Below are 22,109 nucleotides of genomic sequence, written 5' to 3'. Positions count from 1 at the left end.
ACGTTTCGCCAAAGTTTGATTTCTTTACTTCAAGCTTCGCGACTAAAAAATTCACAGTCTGGCGCTTTCGGAACTTTTCCAAATTCGGAATTTCAACCACGCCCTTTTTCGACTCGTATCAGCTCACCGAATCCTGCAACTTGGATGCCTCGAATCCATTTCTGCGAAAATCACCAGAACATTATCTCTCCTGGGTAAACTTCTTTTTTATATCCTTCCTTCCTCTAACATACTCAACTCTCTTCCGCTGAGCCATAAGCATTAAATCGTACAACTTCGGCCTTCTCTATTTTCGTTCGCACAATAGCTCACAGGGTAGGAAGGGGTTATATGTAGGTATAGGTAATTCAAACCTCGCGTCGTACAGTGCAACTCGATTGCTATGAATTGAAACGTTAGTTGTGAAGCGCGACGGCGTTTGGCACGATTTGTGGCCAATTTTCCTCCACAGCTATCGACAATCACGAGATATTCGCACCGTTTTATCTCGCGCTCGTAATTTACGGTGGATTCCAGATCGATCTCGCTCCAAATAGTCCCTTATTCGAGTTAAACATTCGGATTAATGGGGCAGTTAAATCTCGTTATCATCGAAGGCACGTCCGATCTCTTTTCCCATGTGTATGGAATTGGTCGTGATTTTTTCTCAATTCCACGTTTCCGTTTTATACCCGCGGTACTTTGAAGTACAATTTTTTTTCACCAAGCAATGTATTTTGAAAAGAAAAATAAAAAAAAAAAAAAGAAAAGAAAAAGACATTGAAAGATAAAAGAAGAGGGAATGAAAAGAAGGTCTCGAAAAATAATTATGACTTTTTTTCGTTGAAAATGAAATGTTTGCTTAAGGGGTTGACTTCTTTCAAGTTGATTTTCGGCTGGCATGACGCCGGATATGCTTTCAGCAGCTGGTCTTTCATCTTTCTTGATTCAACGAAATTTCTTTACTCCTCGGTCTCTTCTCCCTCCCTGCTATATGATTCCTGCTTTTGATTAATTCATTTAAAACTAAGTCCAAAAGGACAAAGATTAATTACTGATTCTCATTCGAGTTGTATGTTATTATTCTATGCATAACTACCCTACACCTCCAAGGTACGATTTGTTGAAACACTTTGAGATTTCCTGACGCGCAGAAAAACAGAGAGGAATATATTATAAGGCGTAATAAATCATTCGCGCGCCTGCAGGACATTCCGTGAGATAATCAATAACCATCCCTATACACAAACCCACACACCATGACTGTAGATTGGACTTTGCTCGGTTCGGATGCAGTTTATGGGTGAAATTTTGTTTATTAGGCTGATTCGTGATCGTCGTAATTTTTCATTCAATCGTGAATGCGCGTATTTCACTTGATCAAAGTTCAAGTATAACAGAAAAAAGAAAACCATTCGTATTGTGAATTTTTATATTACCAGATTTCGTTATACTTTTTTCTGCCTCCGTTTCTCTTCTTGATTCGAAAAAACGTGGTGCGAAAACTCGGCTAGCAAGTTGGGGAAAAATGAAAATGCAACGAAGGGTTTGCAACGTGGTTTCCTTCGATCCATCCTGGAGCCAGGACTCCGCGTTGACACTCTTCCTGCTTCCTTCGTAATCGATAAACACAGGTCTTCCATGCGTTTTCCGCGTAAGGGTTAGCCCACCCTCCCTCTCGTCGAATCCAGCCAAGTCCCCCGTGTTCCGCTTCTACTGCTCTCATCGTATTTCGAAAGGACCTAGCAGAGACCAGAAGGTCTTCGATACGCGAGGGGCTTTCAAAAGTTACATGTACATGTAACGGGGAATTGCATGCGAATCCGACAACGTTTGACCCTCGCCATTTTGTATCAGTTTTTTTCTGGAATTTTATCAACTCTGAAACGTAGCCTGATTTTTTTCACGTTATTTATTCAATTGGTTAGTCATTTATAAACATTGAGAGGGATTTTGAAAAGAACCCTTTTCAATGTTTTCAAAAAATTCTCAAAAACTGCATCTTCTTTTTCAAACGTTTCAAGAAACGTTTCATTGTTTTTCAACGGTCGAAATGACGTAATTAAAAGTAGAAATAGAAATTGAATAATGTTAAATCTTTATATAAATATATAATATATATATGTATATAACAGTCGAGTCTAGATTATCATTCTTTCGATCCGATTTCGAAATCCATCGAAATCCGTTACTTTTAAGTACTTACCATCACTTTGTGATACAGGAGATAGAAGTGCTGATCATGTATGAAATTATATATTAATTCGTTCTCCGAAAATTGATCATCGCAAAGTACAAACGAGTGAAAATACGCCAACGACTGTATATACGTTACTTAGAGTAGCGTTAATCAAGCGTTAAACCACCTCAGTCAAATTAACCTCCCCTTCCAATTAGCGGGATCAACCTCAATGTTGCAACACCGATTTTCTCCTCGTAGACGACGTATGTACATATGTATATATATATACTCTATACATACCTGCATGTGCGCTGGATGTAATAATCAATGATTCGCCTTTGTGGGTAATACAAGATAAAAACATTCACAAAATTATACCGAATAATTGGAACGGGTTTTAATATTTGTTCTCTTTATTTTTTCCCACATTCGCAGAGTCATTTTGTAGACGTGAAATTTGTTTATTTTTTTTTTCGAACTCTTGAGATCGTGCGGAAAAAAGTGACAGCCGTTGATTACCTACCTTCGTAAATGGAATTCATTATCGACGAAATTTCAAGCTATTAGCGGTGAAATTTCGCCGAAATTCTAGCGCAATTTTATCTTGTTTACCTGTTTATTACAATATTTGCGCTATGCACGTAGGTGTACGTGTTTAATTCACTAAAAGCTTGAAATTGTTTGCTTGCGATTAATCGCCGAATTTCATGTCGGTCGAGGTCTTAGGTACACCCTATTCACGCGGTGTAATATTTTACGGGATGAAATTTATGATCGAAGGCTCGAGCACCCCGGGAAAGTAGCTTATTTACATGACGGAATGGAAAAAAAAAAAATTGACAATATTTTTTAAAACAACATCGTTACGAGTTAGGCAGTATTCCATCATTCCGGTAGACAATTTACACTAGATATACGTTTCGTATACGGGGGGAAAGGAATTCTTTGACCAATAAAATAGATTTTGTTGGAGTCCGTATTCATTTCAATCCAGTATCCGTTATTTGTTTCAAATACAATGACTTCAATTCAACAATTTCGATTTGGTTAGTTTGTCAAAATGATTTGGTCAGGCCAATTCCTTGATTCAACAAAAGCTTTTCTTGCCGCGATCGAGTGAACCTTTTCTCGTGTTTCCGAAATTGAGTAAACTAAATATTATTTCGTTTGAAGTTTATGTATTGTTCCTCCAAGTCGCACGTTCGTTGACAGAAACAATTAGGTACTTCGGATAAAATAAGTACATGAATATAGCCAACAAAAAATTTACATCGATCGAATGCGAGACTGCCGATCTAACCGGAGCTTGTTTGGCCTAACTGGTTGAATCAGTTGCAATAATGCTTTCACACATGCTTTGAAACAAGTAGAGAATGTATTTATCATAAACGGCAACTAGGCGGCGAACTTAATCGCTACGGAAGTAGCTTCAGAAATAGTTATAAAACCGAGCTAGGAAGAAAGATATACGAACAATGTGAGATAAATCATTTGAAGAATAAATTTTGTGCATTTAAATAACTCTAATGTTCGGTCAATGCAAAAGATTTTTGTAATAACAGATTTCATTACTTGTTCCAACCATTGAAGTCTCTTGACTTAATAAACCATGAATTAAAATAAGCTAAATTTCTTCTGATACAGAAATGTCATACTTTTAAAACAAAACAATTGAGGTACGTTCAATCAAATTTTTTAGTCACTTTAATCATGAGTTGCTTGATACGAAATTCGTATTACCGCAAGGAACTCACGCCGTGTTATCTTGATTAAATTTCTAGTTGAATTTACAAGAAGGTATTCAGTATTTTGATAATACCACGAAGAAAGTATTATTTCATTAAATTGACGGAATTAAAATCGAGATTTCGTATTTATAAGTATATTTAATTGATCATTGAAATTAGTTTTGTAGCTGTTACCAGAAAGTCTAGTATCCGTTACTATTCTTTCTCATTACGATCACTCTTACTATATTTTCTTGTAACCGTTGCGGAAATTTAACGCTTGCTCAACAATAAATTGACGTTAAAGCCTTATTTAACTAAAAAATTACAGTGAACCTCAGAAACTGATTTTGCGTTGCAATTACCAAAAAAGGATCGGCAATAGCGCAAAATGTTTCGGCGTACCTCGTTTTGCGTAATTCCAACAATATTCGAACAATCTTTTTAACCATACCTGTTTTACCGAATTCTTCTAGTTACCGTAACAAATGAAATTTTCTCAGCGTGGATGTGGTTGCTTTGTCGATTTTTTTCTAAATACAGTACAAACTGTTTAATAATCTGCATTTTTTTAACAAGTATGCCTGACGAGTCAGATGATTCGTGAAATTTACAGATGTAACACATAACTCGTGAACGAATATGAAATGTACATCCTTTGCATTCACAATCAGTCCAGATGAGAATAGTTGGATTTATTTCGGGCCGTCGGTCGTTTCATTTGTTATGTCAGAATCACCGTGTAATTTTCAATGGTGCAATGTAATGGTGAGCTTCCAACAGTCAGCGCTGACTTATTGATAACTAAGGTTTTTTTTCAGGGCGAACCAGTCAAGGTTTTTTCTTCTTAGAATCTATTGGGTTAATCGTAAAGTTGGAAATGGCATAAAAGATGCATTTCATCAAGACGTGCCTTATACATCGTCCGTAGGGTGTTCTCCTCATTTTCTTTATTCCTTCTGTACCCCCGTAACCTCGTTGCTTGCAAGAATAATGAAGGGGAAAAAGTTCGAGCGGCGGAACCTTTCTTCTTCGTCACAATCAGCTTCACGCTCGGAATTCTGATCACTTGCGTTTTCCTTATACAGCCACTGTTGCTCTCGGGACTGCACTTAATATATTTTAACCACAAAAATATTCATTCAAATTCGATATGCCCAGGTATGGATACTTTGTCCTAATGGAACTCGGCCAGGTTTAATGACCTCGCCATTTTTAATACGGTAGATACTTTTTTACTTGATATTATCACGCGTGTAAAACTTTCTACTTTTGTTTAATCCTCATCCAAACATTTTTAAATCATGAATATTCAAAGTTTTTCACAGCCCCGCTTTTAGAATATTCGAAAAATTGTGAAAAATTTCATTTCTCGTATCAGTCATTTCAAGTCCCGTCTCACGATGGATTAATGCGTTCCAGATATTTTCGAAACACTTTTAAAATTTATACGTATGGAATTGAATGTTCAAACGTTTTTGAAAATACTGAGTAAATTCTTATTTTCGATTCTACCATGATTTTTAATCAAATCTTCCGTAAATACGATAACAACTTATAATAAATTTTAACATGTTATCTTTACGGAAACAGATAACGAGACTAAATTAACTTATGCCATTCGTTCAGAGACTGAGTAAAAAAGATACTTTCTTTTCACCGCCTATTACACGTACTACACGTTTATGAACATAATTGCGAATATTATCACGAAGCGTGGAAAAGGGACAAAATTTCCTTTGTTCTCTCACTTCACAACCCATACCACAAATTTAGTTCGTGCTTAAACATGTACAATAAATGCCAAATAATACCAAATACCTATCTCGCGGATTTTAAAGTTAACTCATAATTTACGATAGAAAACTTTCCATTCCACTTGCCAAATCTCATCATCGTGTAACTCTACGAATCAGTTGATGTTGATAATTACTCACGGGTCGCTTGAACGTGGGCTAACCCAAAAGTTCCGGTACTTCTGGTTTTTTTATTTCAAAGTATTCCCTGCGCTTTGAAAATTGGGAAATTTTTTTTTGGACATCATATAACGAGCATTCTAATTTGCGCGCCAAATTTTGAAAATCAAATGTTCTTACGAAGAAGGTTCTATTCCTGGCGGAGAGTTAATAAGTTTTTTTGGTGTAAAATTTATTTATAGGGCAATGAGAAGCGTTTTTCTGATGTTTTTTACCGAGCGTTTAAATAGAACAAGTTATTTTTTTTCAATTTTCTACCGTTCGATGCCAGTTTTGTAATGTTTTTTTTTTTACCGAAATACATTAATTTCCCATCCCGAATACTTATTAACTCAACGTAAAGAAAACAATTCTCTTCAAAAGACCGTTTAATTTTCAAAATTTGGCGTGCGTATTAGAATAGCTCGTTATTCGATTTCGAAACAAAAATTTTCTCAACATTAAACCACAGGAAACGCTTTTGCGTTTTTCTTATTCAATTTTTGAAATTAGTTAATCCATCAACATCCGATGGCTCGGGAAATCTGTCAAGCGAACGGGGATTAAACAACGATTCGGATCGACCAATTTGAAACGTCTGTGAATTGCAAACCAAAATTTACCCACGAGAAATGAAAAACGTCTGTTTAGGATTGTCTGAAATTTAGTAAACGACGAGAAAAACAAGATAGTGATATTTTTCAAAGCCAACTCCTCGAAAGTCATTTCTAAAATTATACGCAACAACCATCTTTCCACAATTTTCATCCCGACGTATCGTTACGTTAACGTTACCAACTTCATCCCCACCAGATTTTCACGAGGATTGCATCGGCGGTCTACGGAACGATAGTTCTGGGACACCCTGTATATAACTCTATGTAACTACCGGCTCGATTTGCGAGGAGTTGAAAATGTTCTTCGCGTTCTAATCGGGAGTTGTTTGATCTCTCGGCGGCCCAGAGATAAGAAATATGGAGCTGAAAAAGGTTCGGATGGTCGGATACTTGTCTGGCTGATCGCTTACGCTCTGTTTTACGGGCGATTTAGCACGACGGTTTTCGCAACTGATCTCCTGCACTATAGCCGGGCGAAACGTTGGACTTCCAGCCGAAGATAAATGGGAATGACTTGCAGAGGCGGATCGGATCGAAGGGTCATTCGACGGACGATCGGGGGACGATGATGCCTTTGGCCAAAATTTAAAGGCTTCCGGACTGGTGGAAGCCCCGCGCCTCAAGATGGGATTCCGGCTCCTTCTTATTCCCCGTTATCCTCGAGGGGTAATCCTTCTTACGGGGGAAGGACACCGTAATTGCTTCAGAGTTGGAAGCCATCGTCTGCTCAAACTTTCAGTCAAGTTAATTAACATAACTGCCAACAAATTATGACGCACAGCTTCGCGGCAACTACCAACGTTATAAAGCCATTAAAGGGGCCACCAAAAACCTGGATTTTCATCTCGTCGCGTCGACCTGCCTCCAGCCATCCCTCAATTTTAACTCACGCGCTCCTGTCAATTTCTCCCCGAGAAATTGCTTAATCATTCCGGATTACGAGATCGATTCTCCACTGTCGCTAACATCGTAATGTTTTTGTGCTCCTCGACACCTCTGAAAAGCTTTTTATATCTTTATTACTTGAAGCCAATCTGATTGTTTGTAAAAATTTTAATCAAACTTGTCGATCAAATATTTTTTCGTGACCACGACATCTTCAAAGTTTTGAAAAAACATATTACACCTAGAGAGTGGATGTAATCGTACAGTTTGTGGCCGCCGTACCATCTTTGGCCACTCTTGTGGAATCTTTTACTCGATGCTGATACTGTAATATACATGTATACCATACGATTATTGAATTCGTTACAAAAACGTGCCCTGCAGATAATATTAAACGGGACGGGACTTCCATAATCGGTTGTTTGAAAAGCAATTTTAATAACGATCATAGCTGATTCAACAGTTTTCTACCATTTGTGGCCAAATCCTTATTTTGATGCCATTGATGTGGCCACAAATGGATCAATGAATGGCCACTGTGTGTCTACCCTACTTGCGTAGATGATATTGACAATTTTCCTTGACACGAAGTTGAAGTGAAATTCAAAGTTTAAAACTTTGCAAAGTTGATTTACAGCTTTCCATCGCACAGTTCAAGCTTATACAAACTTCCTTCAATTTATTGGCCAAGGAAAAATATTTCGTTGAGGTAAAATTTGATATCAATATTGTTAGTTTTCAATTGTACGAAAAATCGATTAATAAATCATGATCAATAAGATGTCACGATTCCGTAAAACTTTCAAAAATTATATCACCTACCGTTTAACAATGACGCGACCTGTTTAAATATTCGAAAATAAATAGCTGCGACGATGCTTGATGTTGCCTTTAATATGACGACAGTTTCAAAGAAATTTTATTACGGTAATCTCGATGGCCCAATAAATTTCCTTGTTCAAGGTCAGCTCGATATTCCAATCACAAAAATTTTTACAGGTCTGAAATTTTCGAGTTTCGCTTCGGCGGCGACGAACCAAACTCCAAAGCACTAATTTCTCAGCGTTATACTTCTACTTCCTTCTCTTAAAACATTGGCATTTTTTTTTTTTTAAACGACTCCGCGAACTCGCCGATCCTCGGAACCTTGGCAATACGGCAAAAAGTGGGTAATCAATCATGACGATGTTCACGAGCCAACGGAACGTGTCGAAAGAGCCGCGGATTAAGACACTTTTTTCTTGCGTGGCGTATGTTATACGTACCAAAATTCGAGATATATATTTATGCGCATAATGTCCGTACCGTTGAAAGACCGTTGGAATGAAAATTTTTAATTGCAACTTCAAACTAACACTGAAAGCATTGAGTTTTACAGAAGATGATTACGTTAATGCTGTATTATGGTTTACTGGATTTCAGAGATTTCTCAGGTTACGAAATGACAAGTTTTTCTAAAATTACCTCGAATATCAAGTACCTTCTGAAAAACTATGTACAATTTTTATAACTAGTCACAGAATAACTCACTCTGTTCATAATTTTATTTAATATCGTAAAGTGTTGAAGGATTTTCGTGTTCCTCCGTACGTTCCCTTGCCAATAATTCAAAATGATTACTTACGACAGCGTGTTGAACACGTCGACCTACTGTTGTAATCACGTTCTTATACTCGCTATTTGCAATGCTTTTCAGTGTGCGAAATTTGTCTGAACCACGCACGAAAAATTCCGTACTCGTTTTATTTATTGAAATTTTTGAGAAACTTTAACACTCAGGATTCCGAGTGGAATATTCACAGTAGATTTCAAAATATGCTACAAAACCGCTCAAAAAGAATTCGTTGTGCAAGGTTCGCTCGAAATTTAAATAACTGTATAATCTGAACCGGGAATTCCTACAATTTTGACTGAGGACCGCAAGCCTTGACGGAGGTTCGCGGTGGTTTTCTCATTGTCAGATCACAAACGCCGGGAACCAGATTACGGAAATGAAATTTCGCCCGCTGAAAATTCGTCCGGAACAGGCGCAAAATGCTCACGCGTCCCATGACAATCTCACTTTCCGGTACAGGACAAAATGCGCGAGAGAAGCAATTTAAAACAAATCCGAGATGTAATTATGGAACGAGTACGGTAGTTTTCCATCAAAAATAGAAAGGGTATTAGAGAACTATTAAACGAACACCTTGCATTATGTTCACCCCAATATTGACTCAATTGGAACTTATTAAAAAGCTCATTCCGTCTTCAAGCCGGGCTCACTATGAATTCGCTTCCATTGATCACTGACGAATCGAATTGGCTTCTGATTTTATTTTATCACGGTTAAAAATCGCTTTTGCGTAACTGCGGAATCGTATGAAGTACGGTATATCCTAACAAAGTGATGCAAATTTCTCCCAAGATAATTCTAAAATTGTAAAATAGTAATTTATCTTCCATGATTCGTCGCCTTAACATTACGAATTGCAAACTCGTGACATACCTTGAACCTTGAAGCTTGGAAATGATCACGTTCGGCGAACAGAATCGAATTTCATGGAAATTCGAATCGCAAACGTTTGGAGATCTTACCCAAAAAGCAACCCACAGCTTAAACTGATCTCCCTCAAAGTATTATCCTATTTTATCACTCTCCTCTCCTCCATCGAACGCTGCAGAATATAACAGATAAAAGTCCTAAACAATCAATTTTATCTTGATTATTTAATGATGAATAGGTAACGCAGATGACCTTATTCAGCGTCTACCACATGAAAACCTATCTACTACGTAAAATAAGATACATCTCTCGATCATTTCGATCTATTCTTCAATTCTTCGCCTTTTGCAATCGAATCCTTCAATTTCTTGTCTCAACGTTTGCTCGACTTCTCGGATCTCTGCAAACATAATTTTTTACCCCAAGTTATGTTTTTCTCGGCTCAGATCGCGCCCGTAAGTCATCGTTCAGTCGCGTCTCCGCTTCAGCGATATTTCAAAAAAAAATTTCACCAGTAACGAAGGCATATGTTTTATTTCGAAACGCAAAGCTCGATCTTTCGAGCAGCAGCAGGTGCTGTTTGTACCTGCGATAGAGAACGTCGACGGAGACAATGGCGACGAACAGACGGCGGGGGATGAAGCGAAACGTAGAGAATGGAGGCAAGACGCCAACTAGGAGAAGGGTCTCACAGTTTCCGAGTCGCACCACCCAGGGTTAGGTTATCGGTTTTACGTCAGGCTCAGGCTCGTATACGAAAGGTGTAAAAGTGCAACCTCCGACTCTTGTTTGCTCCCCGACCAAAGATAAATTTTCTCATTTGCCAAGCGTCGAAGGAAGCCGTTTTACCTATTTTTTAATCCCTTATTTATATAATAAAAGCTGAATTCTCGACTGCTCGGATTTTCACTATTTTTTAAGACAATTTATTCGCACCATTGCGTTTTTACCGTAATCTCCATTCGTTGATAATGCGGTAGAAAATGTTTTACTGTTTTTTGAAATTGCTTCCCGATAACAATCGACACTCGTATAATGTATTATTACATATACGTGATGAAGGGAGATGATCTGCAAAACATTAGCCCCACTTCATTCGCCTATGAAAAAGAATTCTACTTATCTGAGCATAGCAGTTCAGACTTTGTTTAATCGAAAAATGAAAAGCACTTTTGACGTAAAAATCCAAGCTTAAAAAAAAAAAACGGCGATGGGCTTTTATCTGTCTCAAATTCGTCGTTTGACGAAAGAAAAGGGCCATTTTCCTGCAGGTTTCTCAGAACAAAAATTCATCCTCAGTTTTTCCCTCGAACGTTACGAACCTTCTTTCTCTCAAATTTTTCTCGCCACAGATGAATTTTTGTAGGTTTTTCAACTACCGCCATGAAAAGTTTGATATTTCTCATTAATTGTGAACTTTTTCACATCGCAAAGCTTTGCATGTTTATTTTTAATTTTCTTCTCGCACAAATAACGGGCGAAAAATGCGTTTGAATTAAATTTAGAATGAAATCAGAAGTCATTGAAATTGATGATACATGACTATGAGTCTTGAATTTCAATTTGGTAGGTTATCTCGACAGAAGCATAACCATCAATATATTTCACAGGTTAACGCAGGAAATGTTTTAAACGCAGTTTGACGAACTTGTAATTGTTTGTTTTAATTCAGATCTTATCATATCGGTGACTGGAATCCGCGTAGCATAATAAGTTGTAATATTTATGATCTCCTAGCTGCTTCTTCTTCTTCCTCAGAACACAGAATTACCAATTCACGTTTGCTACCGTACAGCAGTTGAAAGTAATGCTTTGCGTTAAACGTCAAATGAATTATTTATACACGAAGCATCCTTACCTTGGTGGCAAACCTTGGAGCTTGTGTTTACAAACCTCACCAAGTCTAGAAAATTTCACCAAACTTCCTCAAACCGTGTGGATTTTTCTGCTCTACATGTAACACGTGAGACGAAGTTACGTCAATTTTTTTCACGTCTATCGAGGTTGTACTTTATCCATAATGTGCAGTCTGCTTGGTCAAAGATACGAAACTGAAAATATTGTAGCAGAGAACGTTTCGGAAAATGAAACCAAAGCCTATTGCGTCGAGCTTAGTTGAAACAAAAATGTCGCATTTACCACAAGGGTTTGGAATGTGGAAGTCCAGTAACACAAACATCAAGAAAATCGGAAAATGTTGTTCTAAAGAAGTTTTAAAAAACGTGACAACTAACGAACTTGCATACATACGTATAAATAAACGAAAAAAAAATACCGCTGCTCTCCTCCTTTTCTTTTTTACGTTTCTCAAATCCGTAAAAATCATTATTTCATTACCGCTTAGCGTTGTTTAATTTATATAAGAAAATAATGGAGACTTTTTAGTACCGATGACACGTCGGATTCGGTTGCCGCCTACTCCATTATTGAACCCTGTTCAAAAAGCCGCTCCCTTAAGAATGGCATAATTCTTCGATTGGGAGGTTCTTTCAATCTCTTCCGCATGTCCTCCGGCGTTTCATTTTCAACGGGCGTAGCATCCAGGAACGAAAGAGACGACGCTATTCCTCAAACAGTCAGAGGACATTCTGGGCCGGGTTATAATTAGGCTCTTCCTCCTCTACTCGGTTACTACAGTCAAAGAGCGACTGCCGCAACAGATACACAGAAGCCTTTTGTCCCCAGCGAAACCGCACGAAGTGCAATCCTCTGCTTTCGTGTCTTTCTCTCTCTCTCTCTCTCTCTTAGTTTTATTTTTTTTCTCTTTCCGTTTACCTGCAGGCTTATTACTTCGTTTACTCCGATTTTCGTGCTGCAGCCCCATTCTTAGATGATATTCGCACGTATGAGGTGTTCTCTCGTTAGACCAAGCTGACGGGATATGGTATTCTGGCAGGCATCGTACAATCTACACGATTAAATTTGACACTGGTACAAATTAGTCTGCATTCATTTCCACGGCTACCATACCGAGCTCTGAATTGCCTCCCATATACTAATGACAAAAAACCCGTCGGCAGCCGGAAAAAGCGCTACCGATGAATTATCGGCCCTCGTTATGCAGCAGGTACCATTTCTCCTATGACATCGCGTAACGAACTCTGTTATTTTCTACATAAAAAATAAAACGCACATTTGGTTCTTGTAATTTCACCTATATACACTTTTTTCACATTCGACCGTGGTGAAAACATTCGCCAAAGTTTCGATTTCGCTATTACGTATTTTGTACTTCGTTTGGAATACCATCGCGGAGAATTTAATGCAAGTGTCTTCAGACTCGTTGAAAAATTGTTTATTGTGTGGTACTCTTCGATTTAATCACAGCTTACGAGCAAAACTCCGCCAACGGCGATCCGAGCCCGGTATTCTAGTTACGAACCCGAATACTCACAGTCAGCTACCAAATTTCAAAACTTTTTAACGAACCACGCAGGTCGTGCACGACAATCGCTTCTATAACTCAACCTACGTCTCCAACCACAGGAAAGGTGGGATCCTGCCGGGTACTGACTGTTGCAGCTGGCTGCAGCACGTTCCATTTCAAAATAACTAACAAGCACACCAGTGTAATTAGAACGTTGAAGAGGAGACGCGTATCGTTGCAGTCCACCGATTGACACAAATTTAATATGTAACACATAGCAAACCGGCCGAATGTGCCTTACCGTATGCGATTGCAGCAAATAGGCATATGCATCCGGCATGCACTTTGTAAATGGTTATAAAGTATCTACCGTGTTAAATAAATATACGTCTCCGATTTATTAGACTCCGATCGTTGGATATTGAATATGCTCGACAATGTTTGCGGTCGCATTTTCTTTTTGCTCTATGAGCATGTAAGTCAAGTTTTCTGCGAAAGTAGAACACGAAACATGATGGAAATAGCAAATCCAGTGATGCACTATCAATTATCTTTCATTTTTCGCTCACCGGGAATAAAATTTATTTACTATTAAGCTAGTATAAGAAGTAATATTTCTTACCTTAAGATACGTGATATTACACCAGCGCGTTCAACTGCGGGAAGTTTATGAAAGTTGTTTGTGAAACAGGTGCATTTTACTTAATATTTTCATATACATATACCTTTATATATATATATATATATACATATATATAATATAATATATATATATACACTCTTTGACGCTGCCCTTAATGGTACTTCCGGGGCATAATAAACGTTATCGCTTCGTCTCCTTTTCTTTTTCCTCTTTTTCTTCAACTTCTCTGTTTCCCTGACGGGGGAAGAAATATATTGGCTCCATTCCAACATCTAGTGAAACTGAGATGGTTTTATATTACCACACGTGGCTCTCACCGGTGACCTGTGCCGCTAGCATAGGCCAGCAAATTGAAATCAGAAGAAAAATAATGGCTGGGAAAAGGCGAGGTTTTGTAAAGAGGCGGATAAATGAAAGTGCAATTGCGCAGAGCAATTGACGACAATTGATGGCGATTAATAACACCAATCCAACTGAGTGAATCCAGGTTTAAAAGAACACTGGTAGGTACGCGGTGGATGTAACCAGAGTTCAACGTACGGACGTGGCTAAAGTAACGTGACATCGGTAAAGACAATGCGCTGCGGACAATTTTGGGTAAATGAAAATAGACTACAAGCTGTTTAGCTTTGAATTGGCAACATTGTGCTCATGTAGAATCAAAAGCGGAATGAAACAAGCTTTTTATTGTTAAATACGATCGATCTCTTGCCGAGCAATCACAATTTCATTTCCGCGTCAATCTTTCCTACGTCATTTTGTAAAACAACGAATAATCATCTCGCATGGTTTGTAAAACAAAACGTCAAAATTGATTTTTTTTTTTTTTTCTTCCAAATAATCACTCTGTATTCAGTTTCATTTTCGATGTCCTGAAAAAGGAATCGTTTTCCAGTCACAAATTTTGTCCCGATAAAAAAACAAGCGAAGTCATTGCAAGTTTGCAAGTATTCGAGCAGAAACTTGAGAGATCAGTTTTAAGGAAGAACCGCATTGACTGAGAACAACTGTCGATTCTCTAGTTCTCGAATCTTGTAAATCTGATAATAACTTGACTTTTTTATTCGTTTCCGGGGCAGCTAGAATAACTTCGCGCCTTCTTTGAGGAATGAGACAGGGAAAGTAAGCGATACGTGAAAATTGCATGAATTTTTTACTGGATGCGAAACCGTTTTGAAAACATTAGTCTAATAGTCTAGTAAGAATAAAAAAGTTTAATACGTAATAACGAAATCAGACGAGTCTGAAGGAGATCACTAAAAAGTTATATTCTCCATTGCCCCACGAGCATTTTCTGCGACTTGCGGTCGGTGTCTTGCAATATTTTGGCTCTTAATACCCATGTCACACTGTATACTGGTACTGCAGCACTCGAATCAGCGAATGGCCTTTTGTCACGGAAAATCCAACGGACGTGGGTAGCTGTATTATATTATGTTGCGCGAAACCACCTTCCACTCAACACGTAGCTGACTTACAGGCTCAAGCTTTGCGTATGTTTGACACAAAAACCTTAGCCGAATGTTTAATTGCAGATGAATATTCCCACTGAAGATTTTGAAATTTAGAGTCCAGACCTTATCTTGTATGCAATACCAGAGGTCCTGAGATGCACTGTTAAACATTCGTGCGTAAAATTGCATTTAATCGTAAACACGTTTTTTCCTTTTTTCCCCATCACCTCTTTCATTACCTTTCCATTCTTATAAGGTACATGCGGACATGTAACTTGTAATCACGCTACCGTCACGCGACGCGAAACGCGTGCAATTTATTTTTCCTTTATTCTTTTCTTGGCATTATTTGGAAGCTTTGAAATCGTCGCGTTTCCATGGGTTGTAATTACCTGCAGGGGTATCGGCTCGACTAGATACTAGATTATTCGAAAATTCGGTAGTATGCAAATCAACGATGCACTGTTATGTATTGTATTAGAAGGGTGGAAAGTAGGCGATTTCAGACGAGTCTGAAATTTGCAGCGCGATACAAGGCGAGCTCTCTAATTACATTAGTTCCTAGATATCGCCCATCCACACCTATGAACACACGCTATATTTTGTAAGAGCAGCGAAGGCAAGTTTGCTTTCATAATTAAAGAGGTTCGGTTGACCGCCCGTCAAATTGGGGTTAGTAAACTTACGCTCAGTGAGGCTGTGCGTAAAATTGAAATATTGGAAAGAGCGCATGCGCAAAAAAAAACCCTAGTGCGGAAAATATAGCGTTTAAATTTTACGCATGCGCCAACCTTGTTTTACCGCACTGCTCGGAAATGGGACAGTTTACGCGTGCTCTTGCACAGACTTCGAAAATTGAAGTCTCTAAGTAGGTGTTGCATAATATATAATATATATATATATATATGTACATTATACATATATACTATTGCTCAAATGCAAAGAGTGATGGAAAATACATCTAAAACATAAACTTCATGATTTTTAGTAGCATATTTTGCATTGTCGGTCATCGAATTGTACGTTTTACATATACGAAGCATCATGCAATGCCGTATAAAAAATTTTCCACCAACGCTTCGTCGTTCTGACTGTATTACATGCATAAAAAATCGGCTACATCATAAATTTTTATGCATCGATACCTGCAATATGCAGAGCCATGTAACGCATATCACGTGGCATAATACCGGAGGAACGGCGCTTTGCGTGTCACTTGATTTATGCGAAGGTCCCTCAGCATTTACGCACCCGGTAAATTGAAGTCCTTTGACCTTTCTCCCTGGGGAATTGAGCAACGCCTAGAGCCACCATGCGACCTAGGCATTATAGATTTTAGAAAGATGGACCTGCATCGATGTAATTCACAAACCCCCGACCTGACTCGTAATATCTGCGTTTAGTTTGTTGTTGCTGGTGCCCTGGAAGAATGTTGCGTCGCAACCTGAGCGCAATCAATGAACGAGTGTCATTCAAGACGTTCTTTTTTTTTTATTTTCTTTTTCAGACTCTCATTTTTAATTTAACTTGGGTACAGAAAAAACAACACCGAAATTCAGATTCCAAATGGGAAAAAAAATATTTTAGATTTGACATCTCATGTGATGAATAGATGGACAGCACATGTTTGGAGTCAAATCTACAAAAATTTTGATAGATCCACTTAAGTACATTGTAACTCTTGCTGTTGGTTTTTTAAATCTTGTTACAATTGCTGTAGATTTGACTCGAAAAAAATGCTGACCATACGTTTACCAGAGAGGATGTAAAATGTAAATATTTTTTTTTCAATACGTGTTTATCTGCAACTGAAAGCTAATTAAAAAAACCTATATACATTTTAGCTCGCAGAAAAGTATTTTGAAATTGTTTAACTGTATGCAAGGAATATGTTATAAGAATATTCTGTACACAAATATCAGTTGACGTTTCCCATGAGATTTATGTTAGGGCAAGTTCTATGAGCCAGAGAAAATATGATCGTTCTGCGAATTAATCAAGATTCCATTATGTTTCGAGAGATAATTGATGATGGCGGATAGACGTGGGATCCGCGAATTAGCGATAAAAAATTACTGAAACGAGTGAACTGGATCGGGGTATTCTATGAACTGACAAAACTTGATGAAAACGCTACTCCAATTTATTCGAGATATCGATCATGTGCCGGAACGCGAGTTCAGTTCGTAACTGAGGCTTTACAGATCGTTTGAAATACGTGGACTTCGATATTTCGAAATACATACGTCACGTTGAAATCGATCAGGACACCCCCTTAATTTGAACTTAGCAACTTCACCACTTTTTGGAAACACGTTGGTTTACTTTCGTTTGAAAATACTCAATTTTTCTCTTCCTTTGATCCGAAAAAGACGACTAATAACTCTGGTCAAAATTATACGCCAACTTCAAGACGTGGATCATACATTTAACATCAAAATTTTTTCGAGAAATAACTCTTCGAGTCTACGAGAAGGGCACATTTAGGCACCGGCATGGCACGCTGATCGGATCGAAAATTCTGAGAAGCTTTTCCGAAAGCTTCGACCGAACACTTGCAAGAAACTAATGACGAAGTTTGAAGGATAGGTATTTTCCCTTCCTCGAGATATTCTACCTCTAAGAGAATTGCTTCTGCGGTTTGAGTTCTCCGAACAATTCTTAAAGTACAATATCCAGAGAATCGGTACCAACAATGCCATCCCCACAGCGTCACAATTGTAGATACATATCGAAACAGTGTCGTGACAGATTAATGGCACAGCAAGAAACTCGATGAAATCCGAACGATGAATAAAAAACTCTCCTTGCCAGTACGAAAAATAAAAACGAAAATCAATTGTCACACCAAGGTTCGACAAATAAAACCGAACTGGACTTGGGATATTGGGTATAGTGTAAGGGAATGAAAACTAAGAAAAACGCGCAATAATTAACTGGTATCAGTTCTGAACTTTTCGTTTTAACAAGACTTCATAATCAATTAAAGAAAGCCTTTAAAAAAATCCATTCATTACCTGACATACCAACCGTAGGTATAGTAAGTCTAAATTGGGTCTATTATAAAAATAGACTCGGGACTAATACAGCCAAATTTGGACCGCGAATCCAGAATAAAAGACACGTATCCAAATGCAGACAATTTTCCTAACATCGAACCCGTGAGATATGAAAGACCTTGATAATTGAAGAAACAACTGATTTAGGCCTTTTCGGGGTTTAAGGGCAACCCAAAATGAAAGATGCACATGTGAGAGCAAACAATTGTTCTGAATACAAATCTGCTACAAAAAAGGCGGTATCTATTGGAAGTAACATCGATTTCGTCTTTACGGGGCCAATAAAATGGGACTAGAGCCGTTGTATAATCCTTCCATCTGATTCCTCGTCGGAAATCTTCAACATTTTTTCTCATGCAGTAATTTTTTATAAAACTATTTTCAGTTGAAAAGATATTTAGAGGTTCCATGTTTTTTAATACACCCATTATATTTATTACACGTACCTACAGGGTACGTTGCGTTAAGTTAGGTGTAGGTTACCGCATAATTTTTCCCCTCCTTTCTTTGTTGTTATTTTGTAATCAGTGTACAACCACCCGGTCAGATAACGATAAGCGCGCGGGTCAACCCGTGTCCTAACATTTTTACACTCAATTAAAACGTGGGTTCTGTTTTCAAGTGATATCTCACAGAAAAAAATGTTGAATTTCAGGGCCGAGATTTTTTTCACGTCAACCTTGATTACGGTTCATTTTTACATGCAAATTATAGGAGTATTTTGGTTTTGATAATATTTTGCGGCGTGAAGATCATCTGCCTATGAAACGGCTTATCCTTATTAAGAGATATCGGCAAACCTTTTCAACATATTCGGAAAGATGGATTTGTTTGGTGAAATTTTTATCGTGCAAGTTTGTTTGAAAAACTCTGAAAGTGCAACAATAAATTGACGTTAACGAAACATTAACCGGTCTTCTTGTTTCAGAACCAAACACAGGATGGATCGAATATTCTTTGTCGTCTTGACAATCGGTGCAATTTCTTTACCCGTGAGTCGCGGGGAGCTTTATACGGCCTTGGCTGACATGGAGGAACTCTTGGAGACCGAATCGGTCCTAATTGATACCTTGCACGGATTTATTCACGCACAAGAAGAACGACTAGCCACTCTCAAAAGGTAGGCGTTTGTACTCGTAATGTCCCACGTGTGTACCATATACGATGGCATCGTAAAAAAAAAAAGAAATTATCGTTAAAATTTCATGTCAAATATTTCACAATTTTCGCTATTTCTTTATCGGTACTCATCATATTCTAGTCTGAAAATCTGATATCCTAAGACAATTAAGAGGAAGGTTCGGTGCATTTTCTAGCTATGAAAAATATCAACCCTAGAGCATGGTGGCCACAAATTTTTGGAAAAAAATGCCGTGAAATTTCCAGGTTTTCCAGACCCTGAAATCTAGTTTTCCCCGACATTTTCCCAGTTCTAGCAAGTTACTAAAACCTAAAGCGTTCCGATTATTAACTTCATATTCGGTTGAAATTCAATTCGAATTGAAGGAAAGTATAATGTAGATACAAAAAAATCGGTTTAAACCAATTTGTTTTCTCGACGAAAAAAAGTGAGCTTGTTACCTCAAAAAATCATTTCTCATTCCTATGATAGAAAACTGATATTCTCGATTTTTTCTATGACCAAATTAAGAATCCCCTGACAATTTCAGGTTTTCCATATTTTTCATATGTGTGGCCACCCTGTAAGAGACACTTTTTTCATGTGAAATTATGAAAATTGGAACCTTCAACTTAACAAAGATTAATATTCGAATCATTCGAATTACTATTGTTCTATTTCATGGTTTTAATAAAGAAAATGAAAATTGTAGCAAAAATTTCATAAGATCCTTTGGAAATCAATACTTTTTCGTAATTTTATTACGAAATGGTCAAACATTGAGTATTTATCGAGTTTATACATTCCTATGCTACCGCAATTCTTCTGAAAATGTGACAAGATAATCCCTCAATTGTAAACAGGACCTCAAATAATGATTTTTCACCTCAAATCGTTTCTAAACAATGGAGAACGTGGTAAATTCGGTCGATTTCATTCTACGACGAGTCATATTATTCGTAAGACAATTCCTAAGATTCTCACTACGACAATTTCTTCTTCCTTGTATTTCTAGGAGATAAAAATTTGATAGAAATCTACGTGTGACCATATTATAATAAAGCTACGAAAAAAGAAATGATTTTACATATTTTGACAACAGTCACATTTTTTAGTAACTTTTGGTCTAGCAAGTCTACTCCAAGTAAGATCTTGAAGATCCAACCGATAAAAATAAATTTAATTAAAATCACTTCGTAGTTTTGACAATTGTTGCATTTTTGACTTTTAAAATTCGTTCAATCACTTGCGATGCATTTGTTTCTGCAAAAATTTGTACCTCGTGCCGAGAATTGTAGGTAGACAAAGTTTGACGTAACGAAACGTTGAAAAAAATCACTATTTCCCAACTTTAGAAAGATGTACAAGCTGTTGGATGTTTGCAAGGTATATAAGTATGTTTTCCATCGTTACGGTTTAGTCAATATCAGGTAAACCTAGAATTATGGATTAACGATTCTTCCGAACAATATATCGTTACGTTGACATTAGAAAAATCAACCTCGTACAGGTAAGTGGTAAGAAAACTAAAATACTCCAAGTAAACGGCATTTCCGCGGTGGAAAAACAAATATAAAATATTCATCGTTTTCAGTAATAATAAAAGAAAAAAAAATACTATCTCAATAATTTTGCATGTGTATTAAAATTTACAAAAATTCAAATGTCCGTTTCCGAGTTCCGATGACAAGATTTCTACCGATTTCGGGGATCTGGTGAAACCTAATTCAGAACCTAATTTCTGTGTACGAAATGCCGAAATAATATGGCTAACTATTGAGCCATTTAAAGACTTCTCGATCAATTTTGATCGATAGAAACTTCAAGTACATCAAAATGTATAATTCATCTCGCCAGTCATAAATGAGCCACACAGAAGTTCGTATATCGAACACCTACCTGGATGAATCTGAATTTCAGCCGAATCCCAAAATACAATAAAAGTATTCGAGGGATCGGTACGATACGGGAATCTTCTAAGAGGATGCCTGCTTGGATATATGTGTGTTGTTTTTTTTTTTTTTTTAATTTCCCGCGGTTCGACTGACAGAAGGAAACGATCAGGGTAAATGTCTGGGTATAATGACATGGATGTCGAACACAGTGAGTTCAAAATAAAATGAAAGAAACTATAAATTCATGATTGCGGAATCATCTGATAAAAGTTATTTTGTAATTCTGACGACATATGCATTTTTATTTATTAAACAAATATCATTCATATGTACAATCATTCATGAAACATACAATTATGTATAATTATTATGTATTTTAAACCATCTGCGAATCTGATACGGTACTTGATTTTCTTTTTTTTTTTTACATACATAGACGAGATGAGATCATTATCTCGTTAAGTTCATTCTTTCCGAGACTACAACTACTTGTATTTTTTTTTTTGCTTTTTGCAATCATTTCTCTTTTTTCAATTTTTTATTATTCATTTTTCAATCAGCTTTTCCATTTTTTTTTTTTTTTTCTTCCGTATCGAAACAATGTTTCGTCGAGGTTTTTTTTTATTTTTTTAAATTTTCTTTTTTCAATTTTTATTGTGGTTTTTTGCTTTTTCTTTTAATTTTTTAAATTTTTATTTTTTTTTTATATTTTTATTTTTCTTTTTTTTTTTTTTTTTGTTT

General features: G+C 37.2%; 1 protein-coding gene across 5 annotated transcripts in view; it reads left to right on the top strand.

Annotated features, from left to right (window-relative positions):
- Positions 1 to 22,109, top strand: part of LOC107219263 (prolyl 4-hydroxylase subunit alpha-1) — a 146,199-nt gene that overhangs the window by 93,297 nt on the left and 30,793 nt on the right. For all 5 annotated transcript variants that reach the window (XM_046729910.1, XM_046729909.1, XM_046729911.1 and 2 more), the window contains one exon: positions 19,282 to 19,473. In XM_046729910.1, the coding sequence (XP_046585866.1) occupies positions 19,282 to 19,473 (192 nt within the window). The remainder of the gene's footprint in view (positions 1 to 19,281; positions 19,474 to 22,109) is intronic.

Source organism: Neodiprion lecontei, chromosome 1 (genome assembly GCF_021901455.1).
Source record: "Neodiprion lecontei isolate iyNeoLeco1 chromosome 1, iyNeoLeco1.1, whole genome shotgun sequence".
NCBI lineage: Eukaryota > Metazoa > Arthropoda > Insecta > Hymenoptera > Diprionidae > Neodiprion > Neodiprion lecontei.
Note: the sequence above shows the minus strand (reverse complement) of the source record. Positions and strands in the feature narration are given on the sequence as shown.